At 38.6% G+C, this 15,682-nt stretch overlaps 1 protein-coding gene across 1 annotated transcript in view; it reads left to right on the plus strand.

The window, feature by feature from the left end:
• LOC122079224 (sodium/hydrogen exchanger 8-like) overlaps nucleotides 1–15,682 on the plus strand; it is a 51,871-nt gene that overhangs the window by 9,805 nt on the left and 26,384 nt on the right. Inside the window, exons 8-11 of the mRNA XM_042645500.1 lie at nucleotides 2,652–2,704; nucleotides 2,816–2,881; nucleotides 5,804–5,848; nucleotides 9,869–9,924. Of these exons, the coding sequence (XP_042501434.1) occupies nucleotides 2,652–2,704; nucleotides 2,816–2,881; nucleotides 5,804–5,848; nucleotides 9,869–9,924 (220 nt within the window). The remainder of the gene's footprint in view (nucleotides 1–2,651; nucleotides 2,705–2,815; nucleotides 2,882–5,803; nucleotides 5,849–9,868; nucleotides 9,925–15,682) is intronic.

Here is a 15,682-nt window from a genome sequence, read left to right on the forward strand (position 1 = left end):
TCAACACAAGAGGAAGCCCATCCAGTTATGGCACCATAACAACACCGAAAAATGAGAAAATTGTGGATCAATAATGATGGACATCAGTACAGAGCCAGCTATTCCCTATCATGAGTTCATACTTTCCCATGTTTTTTTGGACTTGAATGCACCTTCGAAGCTTCATATCTTGGATTTTATTTGCATGTTAGACAAGGAGCAGTTCGCCACTGCTCGTGAGCTTTTATTGTTACCTTTCTACAAAACTAGTGGACGAGTTTTTCTTAGCATCGGGGAAATTGATGCAGGGCGATCCATACCCATTTGGGTATCCAGATTCCAGACGGAGATGGGCCCGATCCATATTGGGTTATTTGGTCTAGTAGGATTTTAGGAAATCTTATTTATCTGGGAATGTTGTGTAATCTTTTATTTCAAGTAGGATATGTAGGAGATAGTAGCGTCTTAATTTATTTTAGTTTTCGTAGATTGAGTTAGTTTCTTATTTAGAGTTGGTTTCTAGTTTTAGTAGTTTTATTTTCTTTAAATACATATGTAACTAACGATTGAGGACAGATTGAGAAGATGAATTGAGTTTGGTTTTGGTGAAAAGTTTGTGGGCATTGTGCGATCTTCTCTCCCCCTTCTTTGTGCGATTCCTCCCTCTCCCATACAACTCCAAGCATCTCAGGGATTTCTTCCCTTCCCCTACTAGCCCTCCATCATCAATTCTCCCGTGTTAGAAAGAACTCGTTCTCGAGTAGGAGGGTAGAAATAATAACACTTTGGGGGGGGGGTGTTGCAACTTTTATGTTTAACACAAAAAAAATTCAGAAATGAAGCTTCAATGTTGCATTTATGTCTTGAAATTTGTGAGGAAATAGAAATTCAATAGGAGCCCCATTTAGTTGGGATAAGGTTGAGTTGTTGTTGTTGTTGAACAAACTCAATATGAGGGATGTTCACAACATTAGAGGCTGCTTCCTTATCAATTATCATCCATGACCACATCTTACTACACCTTAACAATTGGGTTTGCATGCTCGTAATGAACAACAAACTTTTCTTCTTCTTCTTTTGCCATCAATTTCTGTTTTTCCTCAATTGGCTTAGAATTTCATTGTGGAAAAAGGCTTTTTTGTAGGGACGGTTTCTTTTGGCTTTGAGGATTCTTCTTCAAATAGTCCTTGAAGAACTAATGTCTGTCGTATGTGAGAAGGTTTAATTGCACCTTTGGGGCTTCCAACTATTGTCGACCAACTTTACTGATGCATTTGGAAGAATCAAATATCTCACTACAAAACACTACCAAAGTACTAAGAAATTTGAAAATTCAATGAAGACATCACCTTGACTCCTTGAGATTCAATGATCGTCTTTGACAACATCTCCATGACGGATAGTGAAATGAAATTCTCACTTCACCCTTCATCTATAAATAATGCAAGATTTCTTTTATTGAACAAGCAAACTCTAGTTTTGAAGACATGCATCCATCGCCAGGTTAGGCCGTGATACCAATTAATGATGCAATTTGAAAATCCAGATTATGGATCTTAGATGCAAGTAGGCCCATCAAATCTTAATGCATCACCTTGCCCATTTATCTATGCCTCACTGTAGTCAGGTACTAGAGTTGTGCGTTGCTTATAGGTTATGCCCTAGCTAAGTCTTCCTCACTACTCTTTCTCTTTAAAGTTCCTATATTAGAAAATGCCAGTCTAATCCTATGCTTATGGACTTAGCTTCTTTACCCGCACTTGTCTATGGTGTGAGAACTCTTGCTTCACTTCTCACCTCGACCGGGCACTGAAGCAGTGGATTGCTTACACAGGGGACCCCTAGCTAACCCTTGCTCGCTGTCCACTACATCAGGGTCATAGTGCAGCATGTCACTTCCGTGAGGCATCCTAGCATAAGGTCTAAAATATAAATTCTAGGATCCATGCAAAAGGGTTTGGCTAAAATTTTTATAGTGTTGGCTGCCGATCTGATGCACCAACCCTCCTCCTTTACCCGGGCTTGGGACTGGAAACGTAAAACATTAGTGTAGTTTTACACAGTGATACAAAAGAAATGCCTCATTTTCCCTAGGATGATCAAATTGATTCCAAAGATTTGTTAGTCCAAATATTTAAAAAATTTCGGTCCTAGAAATCATACTAACATTGAGGACTCAAAATCCACACACATTAATGGCAAATCATGGCAATTTCAGTACATATATTTTGGCTTTTTTCCTCAAAGGCTACAAATTGCTTAAAAAGGTGCCAACTTTGTTTGTATTCACCTATTACTCCAAACAGAATGGAAGACCAAGTAGCGAAAATTTCCTTGGTATGTAAATAATACTATCTAGGTGCAAGCTAGAAATAAATTAGTCATATTGAGATTGTAGTCAACAAATAGGTCTGGCATATTCTCTTTGCCATGCATGCAAATTACACATCCTGAGAGTAGAGGTTATCTCGAATGCTTTTCCCTTCTGGTGAAGTTATGGGTATTTCTTTCTGAGCAGCATAATATATATGTAAAATATTGCCACCATTTATCAATTATTCTCAAGCATGATGTATTGGAGCAAGAAGAGAGAATTTGATGGATGTCATAATTTAGAGACTTATTGATTTGTTTCACCCTTAATATTAGAAATGCCAATTTTTCTATGTTAGGCTCAAGAAGGGGCTGCTGTTTCGGGTGTCTTGACGGTGATGACTCTTGGGATGTACGTGAAAGTTACTTCTGCACAGTTCATTCATAAATTAAATTATTTGTACTAGGGAAAAAAATGGGAAAAGTGAAAGAAAAATTTCTTCTTGATGTTATCCATGGTCAGGTTCTATTCTGCAGTTGCAAGGACGGCTTTTAAGGGTGAAGGTCAGCAGAGCTTGCATCATTTTTGGTACGTCTTTTATATTATCTTAGATTTGAGTAGATGTGTGAGTAGCGTATGCAATTCATTCAATGTTTTAAGTGATTTATCAAGTTTCTTGTAATTATACATCTGATTTTTTCTTTTACTCTCGAAGAAAAGGTACTACTTATTGCTGAGTTCAGTGGAAAATATTCCGTGTGACAGAATCTGAGATAACTGGTGCATGAATAATTGAGTTTCTTTTTAAAAAATGAAACACGTTGAGTTAGGAGATGATTTTGGTTAGCAGAAACCCGGATGGTTATTCTTACATTAGGTCCACTATTCGTGGTGAAAAGATATTTCATTAGTTTAAAGCATAGTTGGCAAGGCGTCACCTGGGTGACAAGGAAGTTCTTGAATGCCTGGACGACCAGTTTTTTTTGTTTTTTGGTTGAATAAATAATTCATTACCAAAGAGATGAAAAATATACAGCCCCATGAAAGGGGGGGGGGGTGGAGAAGAAAAGAAAACAAAACCCTGGACGACCAGTTGCTATATTGTTCAAGGCAGTCAGACAAAAATAGGGGGAAAATAGGAAAAAAATGAGGAAATGGGGGGGGGGGACAGGAAGGAAAAGAGGGAATATAGGGAGAAAAACCAGAGAATGGAAAATAAGAAAAAAAATGGGGAGAAGCAGTAGAAGCTGCCAGTACTGCTGGCCGCTGGGAATGTTGTAGCCGCTGCCACTGTCACCGTCATCTGCTGCCATCATGAAGAAGAAGAAGACAATCTCATATTTATACCTAAAAGGGAAAGAATTCATTATTTTACTCTTAAGTCGACCTGTAAAATTAATACTTACAGGAAAAAGGTTAGTGTTTTACACAAAACCCTCCTCTTTATACAACAAGACGTGACTGCCTAGGTCCAAGGAGACAAGACGTGTAGCCACCGCTTAGGCTCACATTGCCGTTGTCATGACTATGGTTTAAATAGTATTTGTGTAAGTAATTCTATGTATCCTTCACCTCACACCTTTAGATGGAATAATACAATATAATCTTGGATATTTAAGGAAAATCATTGTGATATAATTTGCTTGGTTTCAATATTATGAGTTTCTAATCTTCATTAAGTTACAATCAGGTCTGCTTCATGAGAGATTGATATTTGTTGTCTGAAATTTTGGTTTGAAAATTCCGTTTGTTCAATAAATGTAAAAATCAGGATCAGAAAAACTAGGGTTGCATTTATTATGCCCAAGTATGAGACATTATTGATTCGTAAAGATTACTTCATAGCAAAGTCAGTTATATGCTACACAGTTGGATGTATCACTTATTATGCGAACTGTTCAATCGCTAACATAAAATAATGGAAAAAGGTTCTCTGAGCAAGCGGGGTGGGATGGAATCTTCCACGCCCCACCTTTTTGACAGTTGGATCCCCTTCCCTGCATCTCAGCCATTCAATCAGCCCACTGCTGTAATCCGCTCTCTACACTGTCGCTGCACCCTTTCTCTTTCCCCCTCTTATCTCCCTTGCTCACTGCTGCAACCCACCACCCTGAATCTCCCGTCTCTCTCCCCCCTCCTGCTTTCTCACCCCCCCGCATCCCTCTTGCCACTCTTTGCATCCCCTGCTGTTGTATGGTCTTCCCCGTATCTCTCTCCCACAATCCCCCGGCTACCTTGTCCCACAGCCCACCACCACAGCATCCCTGTGGCGTCTCTTCTTCATCTCTCTTCCCTCGCACCTCCTGGATACCCTGTCCTGCAGCCCCTCCCTGAACAATGGAATCACTCCAAGGTAGGAAAAAGGATTTCCCATCCTTAAGATTATAACAACAATCACGAAAATTGAAATACAAAAGTTATTGTAACCTAGAGATCAGAGTCATTAAACAAAGCAATCTGACTGCAGAGGCCAAACTAAAAGTTGATGAGTCAGGACACCGTCTGAGAACAAATAATCACCTAAAGATTGACTATTTAGCAACTTTCAGATAGTGTGAGAAAAATAAAAATCAAACCAGCTAAAGAAAATCTAGAGAGAAACAACCCCTGCAGAACCAACAACGAAGAGAACAAAAAAAAAAAAAAAAAAAAACCTTCGGGGTTACTTACTTCTCACCAATATAAGAATCGCAAACAAGGAAGTAAAGAAAGAAGGAATCAAAGGCTTTATTAGATTCAGAAGAGTCACAATTCTCCATGAACTGGCACCATCATTTGGTTGGTGTCGAGGAAGAACAGATAGCAGGGGGGGAAAGAGGGAGTGTAATATGCAGCAACAGCTAAGATGCATAGATGGGGATTGACCGGCCAATAAGGTGGGGGTGTGCAAGATTCAATCCTACCCTGCTTCCTCGGAGAATCTTTTCCCTAAAATAGTTTGATCATATTTTTAAAGTTATTTTAGAAACATCCTCAAACGTAGACTCCTGTTTGGACATGCTCCCAGTCCCCCCCCCCTTTTCGCTTAACGTATACAATGTTGATATATGTTTAATACATGAATGCTATAAGGACGCCTCTTTTTCTTTTAATTTAATTTCTAGTGTGAGTTTGTTTCCTTTTCTTTAGGGGGTGGTTGTATGGGGAGAGAAATGGAAAATTATCAATTTTCTAATTTCTTAGGATTATTAGTTGAATGCATTGTTGTTGTGCTTACTTAATCTCGATATTTTAGGATAAGCATTTGTAATATGGTATCAGAGCAGGGAGGTCGAGTGTTCGATCCCTGGGAAGCCCAACGGGGTTCCTTGACACATTCTCCCCTTGGTGCCATGTGATAGTTTTTCTGCTTGAGTATGTGTCACGTTCAGGGCCATGTGTATAGATCGGATGTGAGGGGGTTGTTGATAATTGATATACATTGTTGTTGCCCTTAACAACTTGAGCTTTTAGAATAAGTGGTTGCAACATTATCACCATGTTTGAGCTGTTTTTTTGTGTCGTTTTCAGGGAAATGGTCTCTTACATTGCTAATACTCTAATATTCATCTTAAGGTAAGGCATGAATTCAGCATTCTTAATGGTTTTTCTTGTTTTACAGATATATAATGAAAACTAGAAATTGTTATCTGGGCATTACTTTGTTATTTTTTATTAATCTGCATTTCTATCTAGAACTGTTGGTATATCATGCTTAGGTGACATTCCTTATCCTATGTAGTTTTGCCATCCCTACTATGTGGATGAAAGAAACAACCAAACCTCCTGGAGTCATAAGAACTTAATTTCACATGGATGTCTTATCTAAGTCTGACCTTGATCAGTGCTGTATTCACTTATTGTAACCTAGTTTTAGTTAATTAATTGCACAATGTCTACTCATACAAGAAATATTCTTCACATAGAGATAAGGTTTGTGCATACAATCTCTTAAAGAGATTTTTTTTTTCCTGTTTATGTTTTTGTATTCCCATCTAAGTTTGCCCAACAAAGAAAGTGTCTTTATCCCGAAGCTCTATGCAGTAATATCCCGCTCGGATCATTCCATGTTTCCAATTAGGGCAAGGAGTGATAAGGGATCTTCCATCTATGGTTGGCTTCGAAAGGTGCTTGAATATAAAGACCTTTTGTCAGTCGCCACCTGCTTCCCTCAGAGCTATGCTCTGAGTGTGGGCCATTCAACTAACTTGGTATAAAGTTCCCATGCCCTGGTTGGAGCGCTAGGTGTATCCTCCTTCACTTGGGACGTGGCAATGATTTTGACTTTTTTTCTAAAATATAGTTGGGTCCGGTTGCTTTGAATGTTTCATAGTGAGATCCAACTATGAGCCGTCATCATGATCTCCTTGGGTCCCGTCCGGAGGTTCTGGTCAGCACGGGAATTTCAAAGCTTTCTACCACATCTGTTATGTAGATTTTTTTTTCTGCGACAAATTATTTAGAAAATAAAGAGGGTCTGCTTAAGGTTAGAGTAATGACCTTCCCTAATCATAGTTGTCACAGCATCTAGGCGACCCAAGGTGTTGGAGGGGGCCTGGACGCAAGATAACACCATGAAAGCACCTATGCGCCTACCTAGGTGATGCCTTGACAACTATGTCCCATGGTTGGAGTAATGACCTTGATAGATGGAATATTGAACATGATATCTTTTGTACTTTTGATTATAAACTTAAAAAATTGCGATAAGCAGAACTAAAAGAAAGGTGATGTGTATAACAATATAGGTAACAAAGTGGCATAAGGTGGAGATTTTTTAATTTTAGATGCATTAAGAGTGAGGATGCGAGGGTCCTAATAAATGATGGGGATATAAGGAATGATAGAAGTTTTATTTAAAAAAAAATACAAAAAATAATAGAAATTAGAAACATTGGTGATCTAGAATCAACAACCCTCAAGAAACTACAATCCTTAGATATGTTCACAAGATTCTGGTGTCTGAACTAAAAGAAGATTTAAAGAAGATCAAAATGGGAAAATGTTAGGACCAGGTGGTATTCTGATGAAGGTATGGAAGTCTAAGCAGTTGGTGATTTAATTTGATTAACAAAGTTGTTTAATAAGATTCTGAGTACAAGAAAATGCCAGATGGGTGGAGAAGCAGAACTGTGGTCCTCTTTTATAAAAATAAAAGGTTCAACTTCAAAGAGAGAAAACTCATGTGCCATACTATGGAATTTTAGGAGAGTACCTGAAAACTGAGAGAGGCAATAAACTAGCATATTAGAAGGTCAATTCAGTTACATCAAAGGGAGAATAACAACTGAAGCTACCCATTTGCTTAAAAAACTAATGGCAAGTTCTCCACATGGTCTTTAAATGATTTAGAAAAGCTTGTGCTAGAGTACTTTGAGATGGAACATTTTTATCAAAGAGAATGATTCTTTTCACTGGAGATTGAGGATCCAAATTATTTAGCTTCTGTGCCGGGGGCTATAAGGTCTTTACCATGGAGTTTCAACTGATCCTTTCAATAATAAGATGAAAAAGTTCCAATTATATTGTTTTAGAACTGGACTACGACCTCTGCATCTATTCCATAAGATAAGTATTTGTTTGTCTTTGGGATAGATACCATAGGCTAGAGAGTGAACCTTGGCGCAATGGTAAGTTTGCTCCATTGCGACCTAGTTGTCAGGGGCTCGAGACGGGAAACAGCCTCTCTGCGAAGGGTAAGTCTGCGTAAATTATGATCCTCCCCAAACCCTGCAGTGGCGGGAGCCTGTGCATTGGGCATGCCCTTTTTTACAGATATCATAGGCTGAGGTTCTGCTCCAGTACTGTGGATCATCCCTTGACATCGTCTCATCTAAGCGATTACTAGCAATTCCAGCTTCATGCAAGCGAGATGCAGTCTGCAATCCAAACTGAGAATGTGTTTTTGGAGTTAGCTGTCCCATCCATTGTAGCGCATGTGTCGCCTAGGGCATAGGGGCATGATGACTTGATAGTGAATTATATCTGCTGGCTCGCTTGTTAACAGGACGAGACAAAACACGGACAGCTTTCAAGCTTGACATCTGCTGCACAACTACACTATTCCAGAGCTGCTGGAGATGTTTCAGCAACCATTCCTACGAATGTGATTTCGTAGAAAACGGAAGTGTGCATCCCTGGAGTATACGCTAGTTTCAAACAGATATCATACACCGAATATCTGTGGAAAAGTGTGTGGACCTGCTGCAGAACAGACTAGTGTTTCTGATTGCTATGGCTGAACTACAATACAATGTGCCTCACAGGATAGACTTTTAAATCTTCAACCCTTTGAATTGATAGGTTGGTTGTAGGGAGGAATTAATTATATGCAAGGTGTCAAGTATCGGTATCGGGCAGTGTATCAGAAAGATAGATTGAAGAGATGTCTAGGAGACGTATCAGATAGATGCTAAGAGACACTAGACACGCTTTGATATGCTTATGGTATCTGCATAACTAAATTTTTCTTAAAGCATTTTACACCGTAAATAAGAAATAAAGATTGACATCTAACAACTGTCTGGTTATCTCTGTCTTTGCTGCAGGACCCAAATTTTCATTTGCAAGAGCAATATGAAAAGCAATTAAGAAAAAATATTTGAAAAAGAAAAATCTGTCATTCAAATCTTCATTGGCAAGTGCAAATTTGTGCTTGCTTAAACACTCGTCGTATAGGTCATTTTTTAGTGTAGATGGGATCATGGGATCCACTTGGTTTTGGCCAAAAAAATCAGAGTACAGCAGTTTTTTTTTTCCTTCAAAAACTGGGATATGTAGGTTGTGGAAACCTGTGTATCAAGTGTGTCAGTCCATATCAGTTTGATACTGTTATGTACATAAATATTTGTGTATTGATGATTCTGTATTGGATAGAGTCAAAACCCAGGTCAAAAGCAAAATTCTGAACCATGTTATTGACATAGCTGGTCTTGTTATATATTGGACTCTATTAGTCATATCACATCGATACTTTTCTACCACACAAAAAAAAAAAATATATATATATATATATAAAATAAAAAAAAAAAAAAATTCATGACTTGGTACCATGTTCATATGTGTTTGTTGGATTTTTGACTGTATAGATGTCTAGTCAAAAATAAAAATATAACTAAGAAAAATCTCATCCCATCTGAAATGCATGATCCTTAGGATCCACTATGAAAATCTTTTTGCATTGGATTCCAATGTAAGCAATCTCAGTTTCTGATAAGCTATGTATGGAGGTAAATAGTCTTCTTTTGATATTGGGGGCTTGCATGCAATGTGTCATTGTATCTGTCTTTTCCTTGATAAAATATTTCCTCATCAACAAGGAATGACAAGAGAAGTCTTAAGAACTGAATCTTCTGTTTTCTATACTATTTCCCCCCCTTAGACAAGTTCACGTACTATTTTAGAAAAGTAAGGACATATTAATGCCAGATATTTTCTCTTCTGTTTTCTATACTATTTCCCCCCCCCCCCAAAGTTCATGTACTATCATAGAAAAGTAAGGACATATCAATGCCAGATATTTTCATTTACCATAATGTGCTGGAAATAAAATGATGCATGCATTTGATTGCTTTATCTCTTCCAATGCTTTTGCAGTGGGGTTGTAATAGCTCAAGGTGTTCTGAGCGGTGACCATCATTTTGAGGGCGATGGTTAGTCCCTCATAGATGCCTTTACAATATTGACATTTATTGTTGATTTCTTTCGTTTGCTGCGGTAGAATGGCTGATTTGTTTATATGGAAGGGTGTAATGTTTGTAAGTTAATCAAACACTTGATGTTTTGATGGAAAATTCATAATTTGGATGCTTAAGAATTTTTAATACGCTTCCAAAAGAGGACATTTCAATAAATACTTAGTACATAACAAGGGATAGAAAGCATATTTGATGTTAGATAAGAATACCCTTTTAACTAATGAACTACACATAAGATACTAATAATACTGTAATAAGCAAGAGTATCAAGATCATAGTTCAAGAACTCGGAAATCTCGGCCGAAATCTCAGGAGTTTTGGTGACTTCGTTGGACCCCAAGACGAAAATTAGTATTGTCGAAATTTCGGCCCAAATATAGCCCAGAAAAAAAAAAAAAAGGGTTCGGTCCACGCTGAAACCTGTCCGAAACCCGAGATTTCGAACCTTGATCAAGATATAGATGATAGACAATTAATAGGGATTTCCTTAAAAGAACTTATCGATGTTTGACCAGAGTTCTCCCTCCCCTTAGTGCCGGCTGCCATGCTTCCCTACATGGTATGTCTTTGTCGCCACCCAGGTGTCCTTCCCTCCACCCTTCAACTCCCCCTCCCCTCGGTTCCGCATAGGCCTTTGTTGAGTTCTCTTGTTGGTCGCACCCTTGCTCCATCTTGTGATGGTCTGACCCTCTATTTTATTCCCCCCCCTTCATTGTCGATAACTTGAAGGTTGCTCACTGCACTCTCGGATTGTTGGATGAGGAAGCTAACATCTGGGAAAACTCTTCTAGTCGATCAGTTTCTTAGAGCTCATCCCCCATTCCACATTGTCAAGTCTTCTCTCACCAAACAATGGAGAATGTATGGTACTATTGAGACTTATCTTATGGATAACGGACTTTTCATCTTCAAATTCTCCGATGAACTCGATAAAATTTGTACTTTTGAAGGCATATTTGTAACGGCACCAAAGCGAACCAAGGTGGTGGAGGGTTGTCTAAGCGCTTAGCGAGAAGGCGCCCGCCTTAAGGCGAATGAGACGACCAATTAGCCATATTAAATCATAACAAATTAACATTAAGTCATATTAAGTTATAAAAAATCAACATTTAGGTAAATGCTCTTGTTCTATTATAAGTTTGACTGGTCAAAATGATTTTATTTTTACATGAGACTTTTTGTATTAGTTATAACATAAAACCAACTTTCTAACAAGTTTAAGATTACTTAATTCTGAGTTGAAATGACAAAGTTATACTCCAGTCAAACTTAATTTTAAGTGCGCGAATAATATTAAAATCATCTAAATGAAAAAAATTTTATGGATATCAAAACAAAAGATTATTTATCGGACTTTTGGTTTTTAACAATGTTTTAACATGATAGAATTTATAAAATTTTCATAATTGAGAAAAACCCCAACATTTAAAAGTTAAAAATCACCCCTATAACTAAAATCTAGTTTTTTGACTTTTTATTCTTTTGGAATTTGATTTTTAAACTATTTTTATTTATTGGATTCAAATACGGGGTATTTGCTTATTTATGAATAAAATCTTAAGTAAATGAAATAAAAAATATATAAAACATTTACTTAAATGATATTTGGCATAAATAAGGGTAAAAACACAAGGCGACATGCAGAGCCAGAAGGCGATTGTCACTTAGACCCCAGGCAAATCCCCTGGACGCCTAGTCGTGGCCTTGGCGACGCCTTGATAGCTATGCTTGAAGGTGGTCGGTCCATGGCATGTTGGGAGGAATCCCATATTCCCATCTTCCTCTGTCAATGGGCTAGAAAGACCGTATTCGTGGCCCATTGTAATGTCTTTCGGGCATTTTAGCTTCTTGGCCCTATTCAAAGCTAGGGTCCGGTTGCCTTGTGGCCTTGTTTTTCATTTCGTGTTGTGGGTGGTTGGGGTTTCCCTTTTGTTCGGTTAGGCCTTGTTATGCATCGGCGCTTTGTATTTTCCTCCCCACCCCCCTTTTTTTTTCTTTCCTTTGGTATTGAATTTTTTATTCATCCAAAACCAAAAAATTAAGCAAGAGTATTATTACAAGGATACCCACCAGTACAAATATCTCAACACTCCCCCTCAAGTTGGAGCATAAATATCACTCATGCCATCTTGGAACACCCTTGAAGAAACACATTTTAATTAAGGCTTTAGTATACATATTGCCAAGTTGGCCAAAAGCTAACAAATGGAGTGGGGATCAACTTTCTCATCGTAGCATCGTGAACAAAATGACAATCAACTTCATATGTTTAGTCTTCTCATGAAAAACTAGATTACTGGCAATATAAATTGTAGCATGATTATCAAAGATTCATAGTACATGTCAATAGGCTTATTAGTTGGAAAACCAAGATCTTGAAGAAAGGATTTCAACTCCATTAAATCAGCTGCAATAAGCCATGGTCTTATACTCATCTTTCGTCCTAGATCTTGCCAATGTATTATTGCTCCCCAAGTGATGAGGTTGCCACCAACAAACATGTAGTAACCAATTGTAGACCTCCTTATCACCTTCAACACCAGCCCAAGCAACATGAGAATAACCAATATTATCAAACATGTCCATGAGATTTGTAAATGAGCCTTTTTTTGGAGGACCCTTAATATATTGGAGTATGCGATGTTCAACCTCTTAGTGAGGCTACTTGGGCGACTCCATCTCCATGAACTAGCGTATAACACCCACTGCAAAGGTTATGTCTGGCCTATTCATGGTAAGATAAATAAGTTTACCAACCAGCCGTTAATATTGATGCTTGCCTGCAAATGCCTTACCACCACAGATCCCAAGCTTCTAATGAGGATCCATGGGAGTATCAATAGGTTTAGAGACTAGCATACCAGTTTCAGACAAAAGTTCAAGAATATACTTTCTTTGAGAAAGACCAACACCCTTTTTACTCCAAATAACCTCAATTAAAAAAAAAAAAAAATGGAGAACACTTAAGATCCTTCATCCAAAAGTGTTGTAAATAAATTGACTCCTTCAATTTTAGGTGAGTAATTACTAGAAATGATGATGTCATTAACATAAACCACCAAAACAATTGCAGTGGAATCTTGACGATGAACAGACATAGAATGATCAGAATAGCACTTCATAAAACCACAAGCAGTAACAATATTGTGAACTTGTCAACTAAGCTTGTAGATACTGTTTCAAACCACATTCGCCCTGCGAAGCTTGCACACTATCCTTTTCACCCTTCTAACATACCCAAGAGGTTGCTTTATATTAACCTCCCCAAGGAGATCACTATGTAGAAAAGCATTCTCGATGTCTAGCTGATGCTAGGCCAATTAAGATTAATAACAAATGAGGTAAGTATATAAACAGAATTTAACCAGGCAAGAGGAGTAAACTTTCAAAGGAATCAACACCATATGTTTGAGTGTAGCCCTTAGCCACCAAATGAGCTTTACCTGCTCAACAAATCCATCACGGTGATATTTAATGGCATACATGCAACGATACTTCACAAGATCCTTACTTGGAGGTAAATCAAACAAAGACCATGTATGACGACTTAGCAGAGCATCCATTTCCAGATCCCACATCTATAGCTAACTTCCACCCAAAATGAGAAGGCACTTTGTGATAGGTTTTAGGGATAGAATGGGTAGATAAAGATAAGGCAAGGTCTTGAATGGAAGGTGGAGGATATTGTTGAAACCTTTTCACCCTTCTAAGATACCCAGGAGGTTACTTTATAGTCACTGTGGTAATTTTCTTAGTTGTCTTGGATAAGGATCCTTAGTTAGTGAAACCTTACTTTTTCTATTATAATGTAATCTCATTATAAAAAAAAGCTGACCTTTGTCATTACGGACAAGTCGAATTATTCCCTATAACCTCTGATTCTCAACTTGATATCAAAGCCCCAAAACCTTTTTTTTTTTTTTTTTTTCAGTTTTCTGTTCTCCACGTCGCCCTTGGGGGCTCTCACCAAATAGTCTAGCATGGTCAACTAAACCATGCCCTAGCACTATTAACCCTACCTAACCCACTGCGCCTCCTCACGCGCCTTCCACAGTTGCCTTTTTTTTTTTCCTCCTTCGCAACGCCTCCCTGCGACCATATGTTGCTAAGCCCCCTCACTTTGCACTGCGCCCTCCCGCTGCCACCTTGTGACTCTTGCTGCTGCATCTCGAATCTAGTGTCTCCTCATGTTGCCAATGTTGTCCTTATCGCGACCTCTCTGGTTGTTGCGCCTCACCGTTGGCGTCACCGCCGTTGTGTCTCGTTGTGATCTGTTCCTCGCTGCCTTATACCGCCCGCTCCTTCTATGTTCAATGTGTGATTTCTTCTCTAACTTATGGCTACTAAGGATATCTTACCTGAGGATACCAATAGTGGTGTCTCCTCCGAGATTACAGATGGTTGTCTTCTTGGTCATTCTGGTACTCATGCCCACCGTCTCTCCCTCCAACCTGGTCCTATTAAGCTGAATGGTCAGAACTATCTCACATGGTCTCAGGCATGCCTACTCACTATCTATGGGATCAATTTCTCTAGCTTTATAATTGGTGAAACAACGAAACCCAAGGATTCTACTGCTGCTTTAACACGCACTTGTAATGTCTTTTTTGCTCAATTCCATGGATTCCATTAGTCCCAACTTTGTTTTTCTCAATTCTGCTAAGGAGTTTGGGATGCAGTCAAACAAACCTATTATCTGAAATAACCTAGAGCCGGGGGGGGGTGAATAGGTTATACTAATGAAAATTAAATTCTTTTCGATATATAGGTCCAAATGTGGTTGTAAATAAAATACGGAATGAATATAAAACTAGCATAATCACACAACACCGAGAATTGTAGTGGTCCGACTCAATCCGAGTCTAGTCCACTCCCTACAAGAATCCTCTTGTAAGGTATTCCACTAGTTCTCCCTTTCAGTACGGTAGGTAGGGAAGAAAACCTTTACAATCTTTTTCACGGATAAGAGTATCCTTACAAATCCCCTTTACAGGCAGAGAGGCGCCTTTAAAATCTCCTTTGCAGGTAGAGAGGCACCTTACAATCTCCTTTAAGGTAGAGAGGCACCTTACACTCTTTAAGGATAAGACACTCTTTTAAGGATAAGAGAATCCTTTACAAAAGCCTAAGTATAGTCTAGACTTAATGTAAAAACAGAGAAATAAGAGAAGTGGAATAAAAGAGGATTACATCCAGTATGGTGCAAATGAAATATGTAATGATGATAGAATGCACCTTAGAAGTCTTCTTAATACTTGCAATACAAATGCTAAAATGTAGATGAAGACTTGTAGTTGGTCTTGAGTTCCTCTTGAATGTAAAATGAAGAACTTGAACTCAAAAGATGGTGTAGACCAATTCTCACTTCTACTGCTCAAATAATGCTTCTCCAAAGTTTGGATTAATTGTTAATTAATGAGTAGCATTAGAGGTATTTGTAGGTGAGCTTAGGAGAACATTTTAGGCAGTAAATCTCACTTAAACGGTCATATTTTGGGTCCACCGGTCGACCGGCTACCACCGGTCGACCGCCATTGGTAGCCGGTCGACCGCCATTGGTAGCCGGTCGACCGGAAAGAGCCGTTATAGCAAAATATAGCGGTTAGGGCACTTTCAGGCAGTCACCGGTCGACCAGCTATGGTCTTAGACAGTTCCGATCGATTGGGGCTTTCAGTCGGTCGACCGCCAACATGACAGACTTTGTTTTGACAG

Source organism: Macadamia integrifolia, chromosome 5, assembly GCF_013358625.1.
Source record: "Macadamia integrifolia cultivar HAES 741 chromosome 5, SCU_Mint_v3, whole genome shotgun sequence".
In the NCBI taxonomy this organism is placed as follows: Eukaryota; Viridiplantae; Streptophyta; class Magnoliopsida; order Proteales; family Proteaceae; genus Macadamia; species Macadamia integrifolia.